This window comes from Maylandia zebra, linkage group LG6, assembly GCF_041146795.1.
Source record: "Maylandia zebra isolate NMK-2024a linkage group LG6, Mzebra_GT3a, whole genome shotgun sequence".
NCBI lineage: Eukaryota > Metazoa > Chordata > Actinopteri > Cichliformes > Cichlidae > Maylandia > Maylandia zebra.
In genome coordinates, this window is record NC_135172.1 from 29,375,220 (window position 1) to 29,399,955 (window position 24,736).

The following is a 24,736-nucleotide window of genomic DNA, read 5'->3' on the forward strand; positions in this document are numbered from 1 at the left end:
ACTTGAGCCCATTACAGATTTTTGTCCGAGGCAGCCTCCAGCAACAGGGCCGATTCTCAACTGCCATGCAGGACATCTTTCAGACCAGAGCAGCTGCTGCTGATGGGACTATTGGTGGGACAGCTGATGGTGGTGTGACAGCCACTGAGAGTGAGACGACTGCTGCTCAGGGCTCAGGTGCAGATTCTGGTGGTGGTGCTGCTGCTCATGGTACAGATGAGCTGGGATTGCTGGTCGACTGGCCTGAGAGGATTACTGTGCCAGACATTGAATTTACTCTGGACGGAATGGTGATGGAGCCAGTGGTAGAACTGTTTAATACACTAAGTGGCACCAGAGGGAGTCATGGTATTGAGCTCATCACTGGCTTAATATACTTTCTGGACTCCACATATCACTGAGACAGTTCAATTAATGACTGAAACATAATAGCAGCAAGTGGAAAGACTTCAAAATAACTAGGTGACTGGATACATACAATGTGAAAAGTTATGATACGTGTTTACTATGTACCATTGAGTAGTGGTGTAAATGCTGTTAAAATGTTCTGTGTGGATTTCATGATGTAGATGACTGATTTATAATAAGTTACATAATATCATGAATATATATAGTTTGTGTTGAAATGTCTTTATTTGAAATGTACATGTGTAAAGTGTAAGAGCTAGTGTCTCGTGAGAATACCCTTAACGAGAGTACACGAGACTTTGCATGGACTGCGAGGGAGCAGATGTCTCTCATGAAGCGATTTTAAGTTAAAAGTTTACTAAAAGAAAAAGCAACACAAGGACATAAGGACCTCTTTTCAGGACAAGCAGCCAACGAGGTATTTGTCATTTGAGAAATGTTGTTATTTGTGTTTGGACTTAATATGTGTACTCTAAAGTTGCTAATTGATTTGTACTGTTCGCTTGTGACCAGTTCTCATGGTGTATCGGCGTACTGGTGATGGTGAAGCCGAGGAGAGAAGGCCCAAGTAATAAACGCCCGTTTCAAAGAACCGACCTGTGTCTGTGTTGTTGTGAATTCTGTCATGGAAATCAGTGCATTTCCTGTATCCTTTGGGGCAACAGACCTGAGTCACACTTTTAGAGAAGTACCTGGTGAGGTGGATTGAGAGGAATATCCATGATGCATGGCAGTTTGTTCACTCACTTCCTCTCCACCACAGCTTCCGAAGTGCAGCCAATCACAGAGCTTGCTCTCCTGATCCAAGAAGAACACATCAAAGTGCACTGCACAAGCTTGCTCACAAAAAATAGCCTGCCCATACACTGCTTGTGTACAGCTTCTGTTTTGATCTTCCAGTTCAGCAAATGTATATATGTGGGTGTCCAGGTATTTGTGCTCCTCCACCACATGATATCAGTGGGTTCAGTATCTTATACTTTTGTCAAGATAATGCACACTGCAGCCGACAGTTATCAGAAAGATGTCATTACCATGTTACATGGATTCTTTTTTTTTTTATAACTTCATGTCATATAAACTAGTTATGTTATGTGCAACACTGTCATGTGCCACTCTGGTTTTATGTTTCAAATTCGTGTAAGACATCCAGAGTACTCTGATGACATTGACAAGGACATCTCCAGTTTACATGGGAAACTATTATTTCAGGTTCTTGAGATTATTTACATCACTTTTGAGAAAACGTACATACAGGTCTGATTCAAAACTGTATATCTATTTTTTTAATGCATGTTGAAAGGGCAAAAATATTCCTGAGATACTGTTAACATTATTAAATTTGAAGGCTATTATACAGTGGTATTACTTTAAACTGAGTAAAACGGTATTTTGATAAAAGTTAAGGTCTCCGTTTGTTTCAGAAAGAGCATACTGTCATTTACTTGTTTTTATTATTTATTTATATGCCCTCCGCGGACCATCTCTGCACTGCGTGGGTGATTAGTGGCTCCCTGCACAGTAAGGGCTGCACACAGGGACAAGACGCACTCGGTTACGATCGGATCTTCCCTGGGCAGGGGGAGGTGATGAACTGTATGCCACTTTTTCATTGGCATACATTAAGTACAATGTTTTATTGCCTACGGTGGGGCAGGTCACATACTGGGTGAAGGTGGGCAGTGTGGAGTCCAGCGAGACATGATTAAAGTCCCCTGATATTAGAAGAAGAGCTCTCGGAGATTGCGTTTGCAGTCTGCGGACCACAGAGTCACAGGCTACCTCCACGGATGCTAACGGCTAACGCTAATGCTAACGGCAATGTCTGTGTTGCAGAGTTGTTCTTTCACAGCGATGTGCCCAGAGATACCTCAACCGTCTTTAACAAACACCGCCAGCCCCCCTCCTTTCCTCTCACCGCTGTCTCTCGTCTTGTCCGCCCGCAGCAGCTGGAAGCCGGGCAGCCTACTCACAGAGGGAGTGCCGGGCAGTGCCGGGATACTGCCACTGTGACCGGGTTAGCGTCATTAGCTCCTCAATCATATCAGGGAGCGATCTCACATTTAAAGTGATTACAGGAAGGAGAGATGGTGTGTGAGGTGTCCTCGGGAGACATCACCCCCGTTTCTTCCCTCACTGGGGATGTAGGGTCTGTCTGCCGGTAGCGCAGCTGCAGGGCGCAGCGCTAACAGCTGATCCCTAATGTAAACAAAGGAGCCATGCCCCGAGTGTCCAAACACGGGTGAAAAAAGTGGAGTAAAAAGAAGAGAAAAGTCAACATAACTAGCACGAAGCGGTAATGCAAGATGGCAGGATCTGATTGCTAAGACATAAGTTTAAGGAAGTAAAGAGGAAAATAAGAAAGAAGCTCAGCTCATTACCTGTTAGCTGCCATAACAGGTAACACAGTTAAGGTTTCAGAAAAAGTATTCTGTCGTTTGTTTGCTCGATCATGCCTTAAACACATCAAAATGCATAGTGGGATTATAATACAAGTGAATACTGTGACAAGCACTGGTACTGAATAGGCAATCACTTAGCAGCAAGGTGAATCGGTGATGCATTAGTGTGGTCTGCACTTCCTCTTCTTTGATTGGGTGAAATGAGTTGAAAGTAATTGGATGAGGGAACCATGGGGAGTGCCCTGCATAATTTCAACAAAACGCCGTTTTAAACGCCGTTACAGCTGGCAGAGAACGCCGTAAAAAACGCCGTTCAAAGATGCATAAAAACGGCGTTTTGTGCCGAGTAGCGTAAAAAACGGCGTTTCCGTCTGTCTTTGAACGCCGCTTTTTACGTCACTCGGATGGTGCGTTCAGGGCGCCATCCGAGTGGCGGGAAAAGCGGCGTTTGTCGGAACAGAACGCCGTTTTTTTCGGCGTTTTGAATAATTAAACGGCGTTTTTTACGCCATTTCTTAACCAAACGGGTTAGGAAAGTGGCGAATTTTGGCTCTAATGGCTTGCCACAGACCGCCCCTAGCTGGTCGCGTGCACATTTGCACCTCGACGCGGGACCAACACGAATTGGTCATGCTTCAAAATATGCAATTTTCACGCGTGTGAAGCGGAAATGTGGGAGGAAGTAGTGCCAGACGGTATGTTTGCAAGATGGCAGCTGTCAATCTAGCGTTTGAAGAGAGAGTCTCCTTCTCTATTTACTGTGGAGAGCAGAGCAGCGGCGTAAAGGATGTCCTCGCCGTACCTGGGTCCATCTGGTCCTCTAGAAGCATGAGCAGTTTGGTGAGTTTCACCACTTGCTCCAGGAGCTGCATATGGATGATGGCCGCTTTCAGCGGTACCACCGTCTTTCCCTTGCCCAGTTTGAGGAGCTGCTGTCCCGCGTGGGTCCCAGCATCGCCCGCCTAAACACCAATGTCTGTCTTCCTGCGGTTAGTAAAAGTGTTTAATACGGTAGTCCTTTATTGATACCTGTGCTAATATATTATATTAGGGGTGCAACAATACTCGTATCGATATTGAACCGTTCGATACAGTGCTTTCGGTTCGGTATGCATATGTATTGAACAATACACATTTTTTATTTATTTTATCAACTTTTCTTCTGACGATGCTGTCTGTGTCGAGCGCTCAGTGGATCTGCGTTCAACTACTCCGCCTAGGCTGCACTGTCGCAGCACAAGCTAGCAAGACAGAAGCTAAGCTCATTGCAACATGGCAACTGCCTCAACGCTACCCGAAATTGAACGGCCCCCACCCTCATTCAGATCTGCCGTTTGGAACTATTTTGGTTTTCATGTGAAGCATGACCCTGATGGTAAGCGCGTCATGGACAAAAGTAAAACAGTATGTCGGATGTGCCACGCAATGCTCAATTGGTGGGAACTAGTGCGTTAGCGCAGTTAGCTCGTTAACGACAGACTGTCTGATGAAGGAAGAACAAACAAATATTATTTGAAATCAAATTTAACTTCCCTTTTCTTTTTTTTTTACAGAACTCTTAGTTACCACATAGCTGGTTAATGTGCATGACTGTGCATCCTCCCAGCCTATAACATGCAGTAGGCACGATACATTTTGCTGTGTGTGTTGTATACAATAATGTCACACATCTTAAATGACATCAGGGAAATATTAAAAAGAAAAGCTTTATTGCAGTTTGTGCACCCACATAACCACTGGTGTGCTTTCACACACCTGGAAAACTTTTATTTCTCTGATTGTGACTGTGAGAAGAACATTTGGTGTTTTGTCTTTTGACAAGACAGCCACATCCCACTACCACACAAAATGTTGTAGATGTACACTGTGGTTTTAGCTTAGCTGCAGAGGTGGGGCAGAGCATTTCAGAGAGCAGTGCCAGCTTGAGCTGAATGGTACAGCTGCTGCATATCTTCTAATCAGCCATTCCTTTTTACTTAGCAGGCTGAAATTTTGAGACACAGAGACCACAGAGCAGCCACAGCCGTACCAAGCTACTGTTAAGATTCAAGAATTGAGAAAGGGTACAAGAGGTGATCGAAAAATAACCACACTGGTTCGGCCGGGTGAAGTCAAACGAAGATTTTAATTCACATGTGGGAAGATCACTGAACACAGCAATTGATCTTCGACTTACTAAAGCACAAACAATTATTTTATAGCATCAGGGTTTATTTACTGACGCCCCTTCATGCGTCACAGATACATTTTATACATAGATCAGATCAACATCATCATGACTTTTCACCTAGAAAATCATCTTCTATTTTCATGGCTAGCCCTTCCTGTCTACCTTTCAGTTCTTGTCTTGTTCCTCTTTCTTGCCGAGACACCAAGAAACGGTTCCTCTTTTACCAAGACAATTTTGCAGTTACAGCCAAACATAACTAACCTCTTCCTCTAAATAAATCTAATTTAAAGTGTGTGTGTGTGTGTGTGTTGACCTCACATGCTCTTTGTGTCACCTCTTCACCTACTGTCTGTGTCTCGTCCTCAAATGCTCTTTCTCAATTCACCTGTTGCACTTCTGACCTTTTACCAGGCCAGAAGCTCACTAAGACTATGTGTATGTCTTCTACTAAATAAATGTTTTAACCAAGAACCTCTACTAAAACCTTAATACAAGAATATGAACATATAAAAGATAATAAAATAAACTGATATAAGTGTTTTGTAAGCATGTATTGCAATTCCTTCTATGTTCTAGTTTTCCCTCAGCATGTATCACCTGAACAGTCACGTCAGTGAAGCTTACGACCTTTAAAGAACCTGAACATCAACTCAAATAAGCTCAGATATGCAATATGTATAAAATAATTATAACTGCCCCTGAAATACAAAGTTAACATCATCATAAACATCTTAAGGCCATCTTAAAGCTATCTGTTATATTGTTAAAGCAATGCTCATACTGCAGATTATATTATGCTGGTAAAATACTTTTTGTTTATCCCCACAATCCCCCTTTCGACCTCTGACACCCCAGAGGTCGATACATAGGTTGTTGTTCACTCCTCAGTCCACTCGGCTACCTCCAGATCCATCATCGGCATCATGGACATAGGGGCCACCGCCCCAGGGTCCACTGCCTTTACAATCACTTTCTCTACCAACCTTCGGGCACAAGGAATGAGACAACAACCACAGGTCACCAAAATACCCACCAATACAGATAGAGACGACATAACTGACAGAGCAAGCCCCTTCCACTTTCCCTTTTTTTTTTTTTTACTCTTTTTATTTAAACCACCCCTTTTCAAACTCTCAATTTGTTACCACTCCTTTCTGTAGGCGCGGCGATCTCCTCCTAGGCTGCTCTTCTTTCTTCGGCCTTCCAGGTAGACTACTGGTCGGCCCGTTGCACAGGTGAAGAGGTTTATTCTGCCTCTGTTTCTTGACACCTGCGTTCTTTGAAGACGAATTTTCCTCCACCAAGCTCTCGTGTGCGGGTGCACACTGCGACCAATGGTACCAGGTGTCGCCTTTCCCTTTCAGCTGGACTGCTGTAGCCGTCCGGGCGGTCACCTCATACGGACCAGTCCAGCGGGGCTCCTTCCACTTTCGCTTAATGACCTTCAGCCACACTGCCTTTGCGTCCGGGACCTCTCCGTTCCCCGTGGGTCTCTCACAAGTGACCTGTTTTGTAAAGCTGGACACAAGAGCTTTCAACTCATTAAAATATTCTGCATGAGACCTGTTGCTTGTCCTGGGCTGCTCCACCGGGACCACTGTCCAGGGTGCTGGAAACTGTCTCCCAGTCAGCAGCTCATAAGGGGTGAAACCTGTGGATTGGTTAACAGAACATCTTATGGTCATCAAAGCAATGGGCAGGGCTGCGACCCAATTTAGCCCTGTCTGCGCACAAATTTTAGCCAACTTGTTTTTCAAATTTAGGTTCATCCTCTCTACCTTTCCTTGAGATTGAGGATGATAGACCGTCCCGAACTTATGTTGCACTCCCAACATCCTCTCTACCTCTTGCAAATCTTTATTCTTGAAGTGAGTACCATTGTCTGATCTAATTCTCTTGGGAAACCCATGCCTTGGAATGTAATGATTGATTAAGCACTTAATCACACTTTTCGCATCTTCACATTTGGTCGCCCATGCTTCGGGCCATCCAGTCAGAACATCCACACACACCAACAAATACCTCGCCCCACCTGGGCCTATATCAATCATGTCGGTATAATCAATCACGACCTCTTCTCCTGGCCTTTCTGGCATGAGAAACTTACCAGCTTCAGGTTTTACTGCTGGCTTTGGGTTGTGTGCCCCACAAATTAGGCACGTTCTGGCCTTTTCCAGTATCATCCTTCTCAAATCAGGATGCCACCATCGGCACAAATTTCTCTCCATCTGTTTCACTCCCACGTGACCAAGCCCGTGAGCCTCATTCACCTTTTGTTCCGCCATTTTGGCCGTTAAAGCGGGACGCCCATCTGGCCCCCTCCACAAACCGCCATCTTGCCAGGCTCCTTTGTTTTCCCACACCCCCTTTTCCTCTGGGGATGTCTCCTCCTGAGCCTTTCTAACTTCTTCCATGCTGTTAGTGCTACCCTCCTCTTCTGGGGTTACCTGCACCAGTTGTCTCTGTCCTTTGTAGCCCGCTGCTTCCTTTGCGGCTTCGTCAGCTTTCTGATTTCCTCTTACCACCATACTGTCTGCTTGTGAGTGGCCTTTGCATTTTATAATACTTACCTCGTCTGGGTCCTCCAGGGCCTTTTCCAGTTCCTCCATTTCCTTTTTGTGACAGATGGGTGCATTAGTGGCCGTCCTGAACCCGGCTCTCTTCCACTGAGCCAGTTCCACATGAGCTGCTCCAAACGCATATGCTGAGTCAGTGTAGATGTTCACTCTCATGTTTTTAGCCAACCTCAGGGCTCGAGTTAGGGCTATCACTTCAGCTCTCTGGGCCGACTGTTGTCCCTCAATTTTTCCTGCTTCTTTCACCTGAAACTCAGTTCCTACTCTACAGACTACTGCATAGCCCGCTTTCAATCCTTCTTCATCTCTGTGGCAGCATCCATCTGTGAACCAATCCTCAGCTCCGTATATGGGCTCTGCCTTCAGGTCTTCCCTGATTTTACCTTCAACCTGGGCTTTCTTAATACAGTCATGTGATTCTCCTGACCCCATTAGGTCTGCCATATTTATTCCTTCATGTGTGAATATCAAATTTGGCGCCTCTAAAATTTTGCTCAACCTTTGTTGCGTCAGTGGAGTCATTGTGAATGCCTGTGAGTTCACATAGGCCACTACACTGTGTGTAGTAAGCACTTTCAGTGGGTGTTCCCTCACTATATGTGCTGTTTTCTGAATTATCTTTGCTACTCCTGCTGCGTGTTGTGTGCATGTGGGATGCCTTGCTTCTGTTGAATTTAATCTTATGCTGACATACATAAGTACATCCCTACCTCCCCCTTTTTTCTGAAACAACACACCATTCACAACTCCCTTTGTTTCTGAAACATCAAGGTAAAATGCCTCATCATAGTTAGGTGTGGCCAGATCTGTGGCTCTTGACAAATCCTGTTTTAGTGAAATGAACGCTGTCTCTGTGTCCGGCGTCCAAGGCAATTCAGCCTTCAGATTTCGAACACCAACTTTCTTGATCATGTCCCTTAAAGGGGCCGTTTTACCCGCATAGTTCGGAATGAACTGCCTGCTGTAACCTGTCAAGCCAAGAAAGGAAAGCAACTCCTTCACAGTTCTTGGTTTTGGATGTGTCAGAATTTGGTCTCTGTGTGTGTTCATTAGCCCCACTGATCTGTGTGCGATCACCCGGCCCAGGAATGTTACCTCTGGCCGGACCAACTGCAGTTTTTCTTTACTCACTTTGAAGCCACACTCCGCCAATCTGTTCAACACCACGAGCGATGCTGCCGTACAGGCCGCTGCTGACGGGGCTGCAATAAGAAGATCATCAACATACTGTATTAATGTACAGCCCCCTGGCAGTTGACATGGGGACAATGCCTCTTTCAACACCTGATTAAAAATTCCTGGTGAGAGTGCAAAGCCTTGTGGTAGGCGTGTGTACCTAAATTTGCGGCCTCTGTATGTGAATGAGAAAATGTCTCTGAGTGACTCGTGCAGTGGGAGACAAAAGAATGCATTCGCTAGGTCAATACATGTGAACCACTTTTGGTCCCCAGTAATTTCGGTCAGAGCCGTGTAGGGATTTGGTACAGGCACAGTGTCAGTCCTCAGCATGGCATTTATTGCTCTCAAATCATGTGCCATACGGTACTTCCTTGTCCCATGTTTTTCCACTGGCAAAATAGGTGTGTTCCAAAATGACCATGAGGGCTCAAGCACTCCTGCCTTCCACAGTCCTTCAATGGTTTCAGCTATACCTTCTTCTGCTTCAGTTTTGTGCTTATATTGTGGTCTGTTAATTGGTATGTCAGACTTCAGCTGGAACAGGACAGGCGAACAGTTAGCTAGACCTACATCTGTGGGCCCTGCGGACCACAAAGTACCAGGCAATTTTGAGAGCTCAGCTACTGCATCAGGATGATCCATTCTTTCCCTGCCATGTATTCTGGAGATTTCTTTATGTTCTAAGATCACTGCATCGTTGGACAAACAAGTTATGCGATATATTTTACATTTTGGTGCATACCAGACATTTGGAATTTGGGTGCTTTGCCAGCATGCGTTGTCCAGCGCCCGCTTGACCATTGGTCCCAGATCTCTTGGCCCATGACCCTCGTGGACCGCCAATGTAATGTGAGGGGTTGAATCCTCTCCCACAGTGTACCAAGGCAGTTGTTCATCAGTAAATTTCACAGCCGCGGCCACACCTTCTGGTCCAACATAAATGTTATGTGTTTGCACATTCCACGTCTGTCCCTCAAGATCAGACTGGAACTGTTCCCGATAGATATCGTTATCTTCCCTATCATAAAAGAGTGTAACGTGGAAAGGATCTCGCGGTGGGGAATAGACGGCCAGGCTCATTATCCAGGGTCTCCACAGCTGATAATGTCTCAGAATGCCTTCTTCCACTAGCCTCCCCCAGTAGATTTCGGCAGTGGGTTGTTCAGAGTTCTGGACTAAATATTGAGTCTTTGAAGGTGATCCCAGTTTCACAAGCAGGTCCCTGCCCATGAGATTTTCCAGGCACCTGTGAGGACACCACATATTGGTGCTTCAAAGTCTGTTTTCCCAGCTGTGTCAATGCTGGATCTGTCAATGGCAGTGTCATTGGAATCCCGGAAAAGCCTACCACAATAACTGTGTGACAGGAGAGTGTTGCACTGTCTGGTGTGTCTTTCAAAGTTGAGTATGTTGCTCCAGTATCCACCAGGAAGGGCAATTCAGTGCCTTCCACGGTCATTGACAGCATGGGTTCTGCCGCCCCCACGCTGTTCAGTTTCTCCGGGCTCCGTCAGTATTGCTCCCTCTCCCAGCCCCAGTCAGCTACTGGGTACTGGGCGGCTGGTGCTGCATTCGGGTTTGGAGCTTGATATGCTCCCCTGTAAGCAGCTCTTTGTCTTGGGCCTCCTCGTGCCTGGGATTGATAGCCTCGCCTCTGATAATTTCGCTGCGATTCAGGGCATTCTCGGGACCAGTGTCCTTCTGCTCCACAGCTGTAACAGGCAGTCCAAGACACATTGTTAGGATTCCCTGGATTCCGAGCCCTTTGTCCTCCCCCCACGGATCCACCACGCCCTCTCTGCGGTCCACCGGTCCCCCAATTCCCTACGGGTTGACGCTGCCTTGGTGCATTGGCGGGCCAACGGTCATCAGGGTAGAGACCCGGATCCTGATCTGGCCAGTCAGGCACAGGATCGGGCTGAGACCTTGCCACCATTATTTTCCTTGCGCTCTCTTTATCCTCTTTCTTTCTGTCACCTGCCTTGTTTCTCGCCTCTGTCAGCTGTATCTTTACCAGCTGCGCCTGTGCCTCCTCCAACTCTTTCTTTTGTTTGTTTGCCAAATCCTGTTCCTGCTGAAGTCTGTGGGTCACATGTCTCTCCCACTGCACCGAGTCTGCAACGGCAAAATCTGGGTTCTTTTCCAAATCAACTGCAACCTGATTGGGCAGCCCTGCCAGCACCGCCGAACGGAACCACGCTCTACTTTCACCCTCCTTCCCCGGATGTATTCCTGTTTCTAACAACCATTGTTCCTTTGCTTTAGCTAAAAACTCTCTGGGTGTGTTTTTGGGATCCCAAATAATTTTTGGAATGGCTCCAGAGTTAGGAGTTGGGTACTTCTCCCGGACTGCATCTGCTAAGTCATTCTGCACCTCATGGTATTGTAGGTCATTTGCATATCTGGTTGTTTGAGCTATCTGCTCTACATCTGCTAACCCACCACCCAGCATACAACGTCCGGCCAAAGCGCGAAAATCGCCCAGCGCTAATTCTTCTCCTTCGGTCAGCGCGCCCAGCCTTCTCAACCAGCTAGCTCCTCCCTCAGTTATTGGTGGAAGTTGTTTAACCAATGCTTCCAAATCTCTCACCTTATAGGCGCGATAAACTGGTTCGTTCTTTGGACCTGCTATTAGAGGCAGATTTAAACCAGGGTCAGGAGCACCTTGTTCAAAACTCACTTTTCTACTCTTCCTCGACTTTCCTTTTCCCTTTGAGCTCCTAAATATGGGCTGTCTCTGTGCTTGGTCTCTCTTCACACTTCTTTTCCTCAAAATTAGGCTTGTACTTGGTTGGGGCTCAGGTCCTCCATCTTCGTCCTCCTTATCGTCCTCTTCTTCTGATGACGTCGCACGGTCTTCATTCTCCTCTTCTGGCCCTCCCTGCATTACTCTCTGCTTTATAACCTCCAATGCTGTTAATGCCTCTATTAACGCACGTGGGGGCTCATGCATTTGTCCATACACTTCTCCTTCCCAATGTTCTCCCTTGGTTATCACTCCTTGTGGTATTTTGTCCTTCATTCTAGGGGTCCTTTTGGCCTCCCCGTCCTGCTTTGGCTGTTCCACTGTAGACACTTCGGCCCGTATGATGTTTCCACTATCCACCGAAATGGGAGGCGAGGTCGAGCCTTCATCTGCAGCTGAGGCTATCATTCTCCCTCCCATATCTTGGGACTGACATTCCACTGCCCTTATCCCATCTTCGGGGATATTCAGGGGAGTAGTAGTATATTCAACATCTGCTATTCCGCCAAGGACAACTCCAGTCTGTCCATCAGGACCACGAACTTGTCCCCCTCCAAGGGTCATTACAGGCATGACATATGGTGGTGGTGGTGCACAACGTGCCAATTCAGCCCAAGGATATAATTTCGGTGTGTAATACCTGTTAGCCTCTTCTACCTTCGGAGTCAAGTCCTTCACTTGGTCCTCTAGCTTTTTATTTTCCTCCTTCAGATGTTTCAAAGACTCCATTATACTCACCATGTCTCCTGATTTTCCTGTGTCATCCTCCTCCTCAGTCATCCAGGAAGAGGCTGCCCTCCACAGGAGCAGCCACTTACAGCACCTGGCATGAGTTTCTTTTAGATCCTTAATTTCTCCTCTGGCTTTCCTGTTCACTGAATGTCCCTTGGACTCCTCTTCAAATTGTTTCAATTTCTGTTCACATCTCTCTCCCTCAGTTTTTAACACCAGGCTCAGAGCTATTTTATCACCCAGCCCTTTCTGTTGAGATGTAATAAGTTTGCTTACCTCAACCTCCATCGCATGGCACTCTTTCTCTGCTGCTTTTAATGCTCCAGGTGAAGCCAAACGAATAGCTTTCTTAAGCTGTTCGAGCTGATCCTTCAGAGGTTTGCATCCCCTTTTCCCACTAGGTGTCGCACCCGAGCTGTCAGCCATTCTCTGAAACACAGACTTACCTCTTCCAATGGCGTTGGTCGACTCCACCTTCTTGGTCTAGGTCACCCAGACACGCTTAACTTTCGGTTTCAGTCTTCGTCTCGCTGTTCTCGCAACCACTGGCTCCTCTTCCCCTGCTCGGTGATACACAAAGTTTAACCCAGCACTTTTAGACGCTGTCCTCGCGTTCTCAAGCGTTGACACTCAATCAAAATTATTCGCCCTCAAAGTGTTAATATATGACACCAGCAACCCTTATGCGCAACGCGCTCACCTCCGTATACTTACCTCTCCAATAGTTCCTCGGATTAGTGTGTTTTCATTTATTTTAAACCCATTAACGGCGCTGCGCGTCCCTTATATACTTCACAGCAACACACCCTCAAGGGTCCCTCAACTTGTCCCGTACTAATAAGTCTAAAACCAAGAAATCACCTTTATGACACTATGTCAAAGCTTTCTCCATGTTGCACAGCCTGCCACAGGTTTAACAAAAAAATCGCTGCCCGAGAAGGCTCCCACATATCAAGGTGGTCGTTTTCACAAACTTCCAGCAGACCCTCAAATAAACAAAAACAACGACCCAGGCAGACTTCCAGTTCAGCCTCCTCAATTTCTATGCACACTGAAAACTCCTGTCTCCCCGTGTCCTACACAATTCACCTCCAAATGATCCCCTACAATTGAAATTTCAGTGTGGAATGACGCAGAGATTAACATTTCCTTATTTATTCACTATATGTAACCTGAATTTTCTCTCTCTTCAAATAACAAAGGTTATCTTTACAATTTGTTATTGAACTACTAATTAAGTTGCTTTTTATGGTGTCAATGATAAACTGCCCCTAAAAAGTCCACTTTATTGCGTGCTCATTGAGTTACTCCTATCAAAACTATTTAACAAGTTCAATTTACACATACTCATTAATTTGTCACGCTTATTAGTGGCTCATGGTTGCTTAAAGCCTATGTCTGACTTGACCACAGAGTTAGAGCATCATTCAATCCTCTCCGGATGACCACTCCACTTACTCTGCATCCAGTCAGCTCATGAATTAACAACCCTTGCAGACTGTAACCCTTTTATTTTTTGTTTATGCCTTCAAATCCACCTTAAATCTTCTTTACCTAAACGTTGGTTTTAAACACAAACAATTCTTATATTCTATTTTGAAACGCTGTCACCATTCATATATTTACAATGTTGTTATTTACTAAGCCAGCATTTTAATTGCAGACATTTATCCACATTTGCAAACAATAGTTATAGAGCTGAATGACACACAAACCCGAAAGCATAGTCCTCTCATGCGCTCTGCATCAGCTGCCTCATTTGCATGCACACACACTCTTCATCTAAGAATAGCAGCAGGCAGTCAGTGCATTGCTGACTCGACCCACAGAGATCTTTTTAATACAGAGACGTCTTATATTTACAACTGCACAGATTTTAAACCTTTTAACACCTATCGAATTTCGACAAATTTAACATAACCGTTTTTTGCGATCAATTAACCAGTATCAAGACTTTAACTGTTTCTGGCCTCATTTCTAAAATCCCTAACTCAATTTAAAAGCGTCAACCAACCCAAACTTTGCCTGAAGCTCTATTTTTGGCATTTCACAGCCAAGGCTTACCCCGAAGTGTTAAGTTAAAGTTACACGCCCGAAGACCACTTCTGCTGGCCAAAAAAGCGCAGATACCGTTTCAAACGGTAAGGAGACTCTAACTCCTAGCTTAATTCCGGGATGCCCTGTACCCCACAGCTAAACCACACTGAACTAACCCTCTTCGCCGAGAGGTCAATGTCGCGCGTCCACGACAAGGAGGGAGCGTAACCTCCGGGCTCTGCGCTTCCTAGCAGACTCGAACTGCCGTTCTAGAATAATTTATAATATTTTGAAACAACAATCAACACCCGAAACAAGTGTATAACTGAAGTAGGTGCAACCTAGTGGTCAAATGGAGACTCCAACTCACAAAATGACCGCTCAGGTCCACTCTTATGACCAAATTTGGACTCTAACCAACACAATAACCAATTCCCTACCAAACTACTTGAGACTCTAACTCAATTTCTTCGGGACTTCAACCCAATATTTAAACTTTTTCCTGGCAGACTCAAACTGCTTTAGCAGACTTTACTGCTTTCATTTCTTCTTAGCAGAACTCTAACTGTTTCAACTCATGAAATTGTCATCAAAATCAAAACAGACATCCACCAGTAATTTCAGTGAGTAGACTTAAATTTTATCATGTCCAATTTGGCACACTTTGGAAATAATTCAACAGGTAGTGCCTTACCTTTTGGATAAGCCGGCTTATGCCCACTCACTTCGGCCACTGGACTTCATGTCTGCCCGTCTGACCACCTCGGACCACCGCTCACACCTCCACTTTTTTCCCTTACTCAACCACCGGACGAAGCCCCCAGATGTTAAGATTCAAGAATTGAGAAAGGGTACAAGAGGTGATCGAAAAATAACCACACTGGTTCGGCCGGGTGAAGTCAAACGAAGATTTTAATTCACATGTGGGAAGATCACTGAACACAGCAATTGATCTTCGACTTACTAAAGCACAAACAATTATTTTATAGCATCAGGGTTTATTTACTGACGCCCCTTCATGCGTCACAGATACATTTTATACATAGATCAGATCAACATCATCATGACTTTTCACCTAGAAAATCATCTTCTATTTTCATGGCTAGCCCTTCCTGTCTACCTTTCAGTTCTTGTCTTGTTCCTCTTTCTTGCCGAGACACCAAGAAACGGTTCCTCTTTTACCAAGACAATTTTGCAGTTACAGCCAAACATAACTAACCTCTTCCTCTAAATAAATCTAATTTAAAGTGTGTGTGTGTGTGTGTGTTGACCTCACATGCTCTTTGTGTCACCTCTTCACCTACTGTCTGTGTCTCGTCCTCAAATGCTCTTTCTCAATTCACCTGTTGCACTTCTGACCTTTTACCAGGCCAGAAGCTCACTAAGACTATGTGTATGTCTTCTACTAAATAAATGTTTTAACCAAGAACCTCTACTAAAACCTTAATACAAGAATATGAACATATAAAAGATAATAAAATAAACTGATATAAGTGTTTTGTAAGCATGTATTGCAATTCCTTCTATGTTCTAGTTTTCCCTCAGCATGTATCACCTGAACAGTCACGTCAGTGAAGCTTACGACCTTTAAAGAACCTGAACATCAACTCAAATAAGCTCAGATATGCAATATGTATAAAATAATTATAACTGCCCCTGAAATACAAAGTTAACATCATCATAAACATCTTAAGGCCATCTTAAAGCTATCTGTTATATTGTTAAAGCAATGCTCATACTGCAGATTATATTATGCTGGTAAAATACTTTTTGTTTATCCCCACACTACACACCTGTCTAAGAAGGAAGTAACCTGAGTTGTTGCTTAGCGTATTGTGGCAGACTGGGTTTGAGCAGCACATGGCTTTTGTTTGTATACAACTGCATGTGAGCTTAGGCTGCTCTCAATTAAGATTATTTCTTCTGAAAGTCATAAATCCCTGCAGCTCAAGAACTTTGGATACGGACCCAAGATCTCTGGGAGTATCCCCAAAGCATCAGAGTTTTCCACATTAATGCACATGGAACAACAGTAGTACTCTAAGCCTTTCCACAAAGTCATAGTTTTGCTGCCATTTGGAGCACACCAGCTTTAAAGCAAGGAAGAACACACAGAACCTTCATGGTTGTTGTGATGGAGGACATGCAGAAGGGCGATGTGACAGTGGAGGATGGGTGAGATGGAGGCAGATGTCCCACTATGTTGATTCCTAAATGGAGTGGCTGGAAAAAAAAGCTGCCGTTTCATTACCTGCGTGAAGTAACTACAATATGGCAACACACAGATGTTACAGATGGTTCTGAAATCCCCAAAATAATAAAGAAGTTTTACAGACATTCGGACTTGCTTAAAGTGAACATTTCACTTCTCAAATGTTGCAGTGTGGAAGGGAAACATCTCCAAACATTTATGTAATATAGCCAAAAAATAACTGAATGAAATAACTGTCCATACTTCCCAATCATTACATATTAACTATGCTTCTTTAATACATCCCAGCCTTCATTTATCAGAAGCCAAAATTGGCTTTTGTGTAGGTCTAAGTCCAACAATCAGAGACTCATAGTGGATCATCTGGTTGAGGCACCTTGACCTTAACAGTATTTCTTCATCTTACGGTATGTTATATATTCCTTAATACTTATGATACTCTGATGATGAGCAGGAATGTGAACCGTGAGACCAGTTGAAAATCTACTGCTATTGTCTGTTGTCAACTTTTGTAAAAGGTGATTTGATTTACATCTACATTATTTACAAAATATTGAGGTAAACTAGGTTATATGCTTTAAAAAAATTTAATTTTTAAAAAAACAGACATTGTGTCTTTGTTAGTAAAGCACAGAAATGAGTTGGGTTTTTTTTTTATTGCTGTCTTATTCTTCATTGTCAGATTGCGCATGGCAATCTGCTTTTTGCTTTTAAATGGTAAATCTGAGTCATTTTAAAGAAGTTATTGACATACTTGTACTGTATTTTTTCTCATGAACACATTTGCATCGAGATTTAAAAGCTAAACACAACTTCACTATCTAAAACTGAAACCAGTGATTTTATCCTACAAGATGCGCTAATCATCAGTCCAGACCATACATACAGGAAACACTACTCACTGTCTCTTTTATCTGTGTGTGTGTAAATAGAGAGAGAGCATTAGAAACACAAGCAGTTTATGCTGCCACTGCTGCAGAGATGATGCGACTGTGTTGGGCCCTAGTACTGATTTTTTCTTATTCCACTTCAGGTATGTTCATTTACTTTCCTATTCTGAGGTTTTCATTTTGTTTATGTCTGCATGAAATAACACTAGCTGAGAGAGGACTTTTTTACCATTTCTTAATTTGTTTCTGGTTTAAATTAATGTCACATTACATTTTGATATGTGTCTAAAGTGCTTCCAGAACAACTGGTATTCAGCCACTGTTAATGCAGGTGTCTTTGACATGTCTTTAATCAGAGACTTTGTCTCTTTTATAACAGAAGGCACTATAATCATCACAGAGCCTGGTGAGAGCATCACTTTGAAGTGTTCCTCAGAAGAATGCCCCAAAAACAATGGTCGATATGCTGGGATGTATCTGTATCATAGGTTTACTGAACAGAATGAGGTGTATTACTATAGAAACCATGTAAACAGCAAAGTCGCTGTGCGATCGAAATACAAAGGCAGGATTGAGTCAAACGGAGCTCCCATGAACCACAGCATCACCATGACCAATCTGACTGTGGATGATTCTGGTGTCTACACTTGTGTCTACAAAGAATCAGTAGACAAAAGTGTTGAGTGCAAAGTCTACACAGTTTTTGTAAGAGGTGAGTGTTTTCTTCCATTTAACTCCAAAATCTTGTCCAGTAACTAAAAGACTTTAGAGGGGCTAAAGACAGTGTACTGTAAATGTACAGTACACAGTTACAAATTCAGGATGTGATTTTTACATTACAAAGTAGCAACAGTATAGGAAGTTGGTTTATATTTACCTACACAGTGGTGACATTACACATGGATGTGGTTATTTGGGCTCCAGGAAAGTCAGCTTTTTATAACCCTAAACTCCAATATGTAGTATTTTTATGAAGTATTTAGGCAGGATAGCACTCTATAAACACCACTGTTGCTGAAAAATATATTTAAGAAAGTTATTGTACCAGCAACAACTGTTTCAGTTTAATACTTTTGCACTTCTGAATCTGTAAAATATAACCTCATTTTTTAAAAAAAGTTCACTGTAAAATGTTACTAAAAACAGCACACAGTGATTTGCAAATCTCATAAACCCACATTTTATTCATAACAGAATATTTAAACTGAAAATATATACAATTTAAAGAAAAAAATTAGGTCAACACATCTACAAAACATTAGGACAGGGTCACATTTAGTACTGTGCAGCATACCTACTTTTTTTTAAACAACAGATCAGTTGCTGGACTTTTAGGAAAGTAATGTCCCATTTTTGTCCAATAGCACTCTAGCTGCTCAACAGTCCAGGGTCTTCCTTGCCATGTTTTTCTTTTTATGATGCACCAAATGTTTTCAGTTGGTGAAAGTTTGGAATACAGGCTGAAGAGCTCGGCACCGTGTTGTCCAGATTGGAACCTACTGTTTGTTGCTCTAAAACCTGCATATACCTTTCAAAATCGATGGTGCCAAATGTACAGGCTTTCAGTTCCACAGGCACTAATGCATCCTCACTAATGGTCCCTCTCTTCTTTAGTCTGAAAGAGTCCAAGTTTTCCAAGAAGTATTTCAAATTTCGGGTTTTTTGTCCACAGAACAGTTTTCGACTTCATTTAAAACTAACTTTGGCCCAGAGAAGATGGCACTGTTTCTAGATCACATACACATATGGCTTCTTTGCATGATAAAGCTTTAACCTCCTTTTGAGGATGGCATGGTCAACTAACACAGGCAGTGATTTATGGCTGTGTTCCTGAAACCATGCAATGATTTCCAAGGTAAAATCATACCTGTTTTTACTGAACTACCACCTGAAGACCCAAAGATCACTGGCATCCAATACTAATTCTCTGAATCTTTTGATATTATGTAATACAGATGATGAGATATTCAGTCTTAATGGTTTTACATTGAGGAACATTATAGTTTTTACCAATTAATGGCCCTCTGCCCATCTTTACTTCTTAGAAACTCTGCCTCGCTACAATGCTCTTTTTGTACTTTGTTATAACGCTGACTTCCTGCCAATTAACCTAATTAGCAAGAGGTGAAGTGTTCCTGCAGGGCTTTGTTTTTGCTACTACTTTATTTTACAGTCTTTTTTTGCCCTCCACCATCATTTTGAGACAAACTGCTGCCATCAAATGAAAAATGACTTAATATTTTTCATGAAAAAGTAAAATTTCACAATTTAAATATTTGACATGTTTTCTGTGTTTATGAGATTTGCAGATCATTACATTCAGTTTTAATTTACACTTTACACAACTTCTTTGGTCGTATACAAACACAGGGCTCCTGTTTAATGTGTCTTCTATATGTTTCATTACTCCAGCTTGTAAATGATGTGACCTAATCCACTTTTCTTGTCAAGGTGACATATACAAAAAATACCAATTTTCTGTTGTCCTTCCTGACTATGAAGGGTTTTGTATCAAAAATTTTTTGCTGTTAAAGTACAGTTAAAGCTATTCTAAATTTGTATTTACATTTTTTTCCATACAGAAATAACAAACAAACCTAACAGAGAGCTCCAGACGACCACAGAGAAGAGACGTCTACCTGGTGGTAATCGTGAGCATAATACTACCGAGCATCCCAAAGGTCAGTTTGATTCTCTCAACTAACAGCCTGTCTATTAACTCCCAGTGCTGTTATCAGCCAAGTGAGGTGCACTGCATACAGATGCTTCCATTGCCACAAATTAGCTTGCACACTTTATGAAGCTATAAAAAAAAGAAGTAGCAATAACAAAGAAAACGATTTTATGTTAAGTTTTACAATTGTGATATCTCTTATGGTTGTGGTCTTCAGTAGGGCTGAACTCAACTTACAGTAGATATAAAACACAATAGACCATAATTCACAATTACTGATGTGCCATTTGGGCTTGGTGACACCCTCAACAGTAATGCTGAATAAAAGTAATATACAAGGCTATTGTTTTTTTTAAACAAACAGTGACAACACAGATTTTAATTACTTTTAATTACTTTTCCTCTTCCTATATGATATACAAAGAGAAGAGCAATCTTCCTTTTATTTTTAGATGAGCTCTTCTTGAGTTTTCTTTTGGAGAATTCTGTATTACATTGCAAATTTAAAGTTAGAACAGTGTAATTAAAGGAGTGCACCAGGATGGTAAACTTCTTATGTAGCTGAATGAAGACATCACTTGTGTTTCCCTGTATTTCACACAGAACCATGTTCCAGACAAAAAGCGCTCTTGTCCACTGCAGAGGAGAGACATCTACCTCTGGTGTTAATCATCAGTATTTCCACCATCATCCTGCTGTTCATCATAATCTTAATCCTACTGATGATCCAGAAGGTGAGTTCAGTTCTTTCTACTTAAAGCTTTCTATGTAAGGTACTGTTATGTAATCCAGCCCTGCAGCTATGGTGTGCAGCAGTGGTTATCTTCTGTCTGCAGACATGTAAATGTACACATTTATTAGCCTCACCGCAACCAAGTATGACTGCTGTAAACACTGTAAACGCTCTTGCGCTGACTTGCTGATTATATCAGAAACCACTGAATTATCTGTTTGGATCTTGAAGTGCAGCTGTGAAAGGGCTGCAGCTCCTTGGAAAGTGCATCACACTGTTCACGTCTTTCGCTCTGTTAGCTCAAGATGAAAATAATTTTTCTTTGTTACAAAACCCAACGTTAATAATACACTAACACACCTGTCCTCTGTAAACTCCACTTCTTAAGAACTCCACTTGGCTTTGTACCCACTGTGAGCACTGTTTTATTGTTTTACCATGTGTCAAATCATTTGTCAAAAATGAAAACTTTCTAGAAGTTAACTGGATGTACTTTTTTGAAATCTGCTTAAACCATCATACTATTTATACAGAAAACTGATACAGTGGTATTTTACTATTGACAGGCGAGAAAAATGAAAAGCCATGAAAGAAAAGCAAGACCTTCCCTGCAAGGATCCAATGATTATGTGTATGAAGTTATGATGAAGACCAACAGGTGCCCAGCAGCAGCTCCAGAGCAGCCAACACAAAACCCCTATGAGCTTGTTTAGATATGTAGTCGAATATTATTCACTTCTGGAGGGTTTCTTTTGAAGCTGTTGATGGGGTGTTTTTTCTTCTTCTTTTGTTTCACTGCTTTTGGTTGATTTTTGTTTTTGAAGTGATATAAATCACAATGATGCACTCAAAGTGACCATTCATAGTGTTGCATTGCCTCTGTTCCCTGATTATTCGAGAATTGAGAGGGCATTTGAAAAAAGCATAAATATATATTGTGATATCATAGGGATAGGTTTGGGTTGTTGCTTGTGTGGACCTAGACCTCAGACACCATAATAAACATCAGCAGCCTGATTATTCATCTGTTAGTTTAGCACAAATGAACACGTGGTGAGTGTTTCTTGTTTATGTATTATAACTTGGAGGGTGCATGCGAGGACATGTGAAACACACTTGTGGCCAAAAACCACCGAAGATGGGTGGGAGGGTGGGGATGGGGATGAGTGGTTTATATTTCTACATGCAGATATCTCACATGGTTTATTAATGTTGATTTGATAACAGTCGCATATAAATAACTGATGTAATTAGAGTTCTGAAAGTGGAGATGAGACTGGATGATAACTGGTTAGACTGTTTATTGGTAAATGGCCTGTATTTGTATAGCGCTTTTACTAGTCCCCCTAGGGACCCCAAAGCGCTTTACACACCCAGTCATTTATTAGAATGGAAATAACAGACATGTTTTGAAACAGTTGTAGTTTTGTTTGTTTGTTTGTTTCTTGGCTTGTATGCTTTATTATTGTTAATTCCAAACCTTCTCCATAATTTGTGTTCTGTGCTCTGGAATATAAGAACAGTAATCTGAGGTATATAATAAAAAAAACATTCAATGAAAAATATTCAATGAAACACACACAAACACACACACGCACACACATACAAACAGTATATCTGGTTTAAGTAAATGCTGCAAGATCTTTATTGTTCAAAGGGGAGAGTGTACAGTATGTTCTGGATTAAACTCATTTGTCATTGCTGTCAATAAAAACCTGCATTATGTGGTGCTTGCACTTTCATAGAGTGAAATTTGTTTTGATTTAGGGTTTTGTGAGCATATTTCCTAGGCATTGTTTCCCCACTTTTTCAGGTTACTGGGCTATTTTCAGCAGTGTCTTCTTCATATCACCTGCACTGAGAGGAATGTTTGCTTTGAGAGGAGACTTTGTCAGGAGTTGTACCTTGATAGAGTGGTGAGATTTTCAGTACGAGTCCCAGATGGGTTTAAGGTGAGGGTGGAATTACATCAGTGATTGACTCTGAGCTTCTTCTTGTTTGCAATAGTGGTGGGTAGGTTTACTGATGGGGTCAGGCTGGAGTCTCCATGAACTGATGTTTGCAAGCGACATTGTGAGAGCAGGGAGCAGGTGGATGTGTGCTCTGGAGAGAAGAGGTATAAAAGTCAGTAGAAGGAGACAGAATACTTGTGAATGAGTGGGAGAAAGGTGTAACAACAGAGCTGCAGAAGTATAAGTAGTGAAGGTAGCTGTGTTATGTATCTGGTGCGTGCCATTCAAAACAACGGGCAATGCAGAGAGGTGAAGAAAATAATGCAGGCAGGTTGGAGTGTGTGAAGACCACTGTGAAGGGTGATTTGTGACAAAGGGATAGCATGAGGAGTGAATGTGAGACCTGCTATGGTTTGGTTTTACTGACACAAATTTGGCAAACAGTGTAATTTGTGAATATACATTTTAATGGCAGTCCCAGAGTGAAAAAAAGAATATGACCAATAAAAGCCACGATCTATTTGAACTCTTAGATTATTCATTCATTCATCAGTTAGTTTTGTTTTATTTATTTAGTCTCCTGCAGAGTAAAAGCCAGTCACATGGCTACTGATAGTCTCACTTTTAACCACAAGAGAGCAGCACTTGACAGTTTTTCTATTGTAAAACTCTTCCAGTAGGATCAGCAGGACCGGCACCACAAATACAGGAAGCCTGGATCAGCTCTGTGGTTAAAAGGTTGCAATCTCTGATCCTATGGGTCTTACCCAGAAGGAAATGCACAATTCAGATGGAGCTGATGTGGGTGGGGGGACTCGCCCAGCTCTAAATACGTTGAAGTCGGCACGTCCTCCCTGCTTCCCCTGATGAGATAAGCAAAACCTGAGTAGCCTTGCAGGTCAAATCCTACCAGTCCCACCTGTTATGACAGCTCCCCTCTAGATTGGTGCACTTCTTAATAACCTATTACAGGATATTTTATTAAAGCAGTTTGGCAGGAAAAAAAGCTAAACGAAATAAAACCAAATAATAATCAGTTAAATCACTTGAACTATGCTTATCCAATCAACCTACTCTGAGCTAATGCTGATTTTGTTTTGATCGTTTGAAGGAGAAAGGCACATCCAGGCCTAGAGATGCACTTATTTCTGTGTTCTGTGTTGACTGGGAATTCAAATGTTCTTGATTCTATAATCCAACATGACAAAAAATGAGTAGAGAAAAAGCCAAAAAAACCATACAAAACCAATTTGCAGGTTCACTGGTTGGGTTGCAGTTGATCCCTCTGGCATCTCCGCTGGAATTTACGACTGTGGACACCTTAGGTCAAATCTGCAGTACTGCAGGGTCACATTCAAACCTGTTTCATTTGCCCAAATCTGCCTGCAATGCTGTAGCAATTAGCACTGACATGGCATCTCAGATTTGAACAAGTCTAGGGGCAGCTCTGTTTAGAAAAAAAGAAAAACAACACTGCGGGGGGGTTTCCATTCAGTCGAGGTTTAGTAGCCACCGAGGGCATTGACTGATTGCAGGGGAGAGTGTAGCCGAGTGGTAAATTAATAATATTTTCCATTTCAGTTAACCAAATATCCATTTAAGGTTCAAAAAGGGGTCTTAAAATGTTTTTCTTTGTTTCCATGTATGGTAAGACAAGAATGTTGTTGGGTAATTTAATGTTATTGCTTGTGCTATTTCTTGGGTTATCTGCATGTTGTGTGCACTTGAAGCTGTTAATTTTATAGGTTTGTGTAGTTGCATATTGTGGTCACTGGGGGGGGGGGGGGGGCAGTGCTTAAGGGTTAACTGCAGTTTTCCAAAAAAACTTAACAAGAAATGCATCTTGGGACTTCCTGTTTACCTTTCTTTTTGTTGTGGATGTGGAACGGGAATGTTGTGAAGGAGTTAAATTGTTGGTAGGGAATTGTTAAATATGCACATAACTCATTGAAACATATTGTTATAATTGTAGTGCAGTGGCAAAACGTCAGTATTTTAACAAGATGATGTATTTCTTAAATGTAT

The 24,736-nt window shown here is 42.5% G+C and overlaps 1 protein-coding gene across 1 annotated transcript; it reads left to right on the top strand.

Annotated features, from left to right (window-relative positions):
• Positions 1–3,115: 3,115 nt before the first annotated feature.
• Positions 3,116–22,489, top strand: LOC112434903 (uncharacterized). The gene is made up of 6 exons (XM_024802648.2): positions 3,116–3,799; positions 17,395–17,495; positions 17,732–18,064; positions 19,935–20,033; positions 20,630–20,760; positions 21,326–22,489. The coding sequence occupies exons 1-6, from the start codon at positions 3,783–3,785 to the stop codon at positions 21,470–21,472; spliced, it is 828 nt and encodes a 275-aa protein (XP_024658416.1). The 5' UTR covers positions 3,116–3,782; the 3' UTR covers positions 21,473–22,489.
• The last annotated feature ends 2,247 nt before the right edge of the window (positions 22,490–24,736 follow it).

Bases quoted from the DNA above. Each gene is read 5' to 3' on its own strand.
- LOC112434903 (XM_024802648.2), top strand. The intron at 17,496-17,731 runs GTATGTTCATTT...CTTTTATAACAG, and splicing joins TTTTTCTTATTCCACTTCAG to AAGGCACTATAATCATCACA. The intron at 20,761-21,325 runs GTGAGTTCAGTT...TACTATTGACAG, and splicing joins TCCTACTGATGATCCAGAAG to GCGAGAAAAATGAAAAGCCA.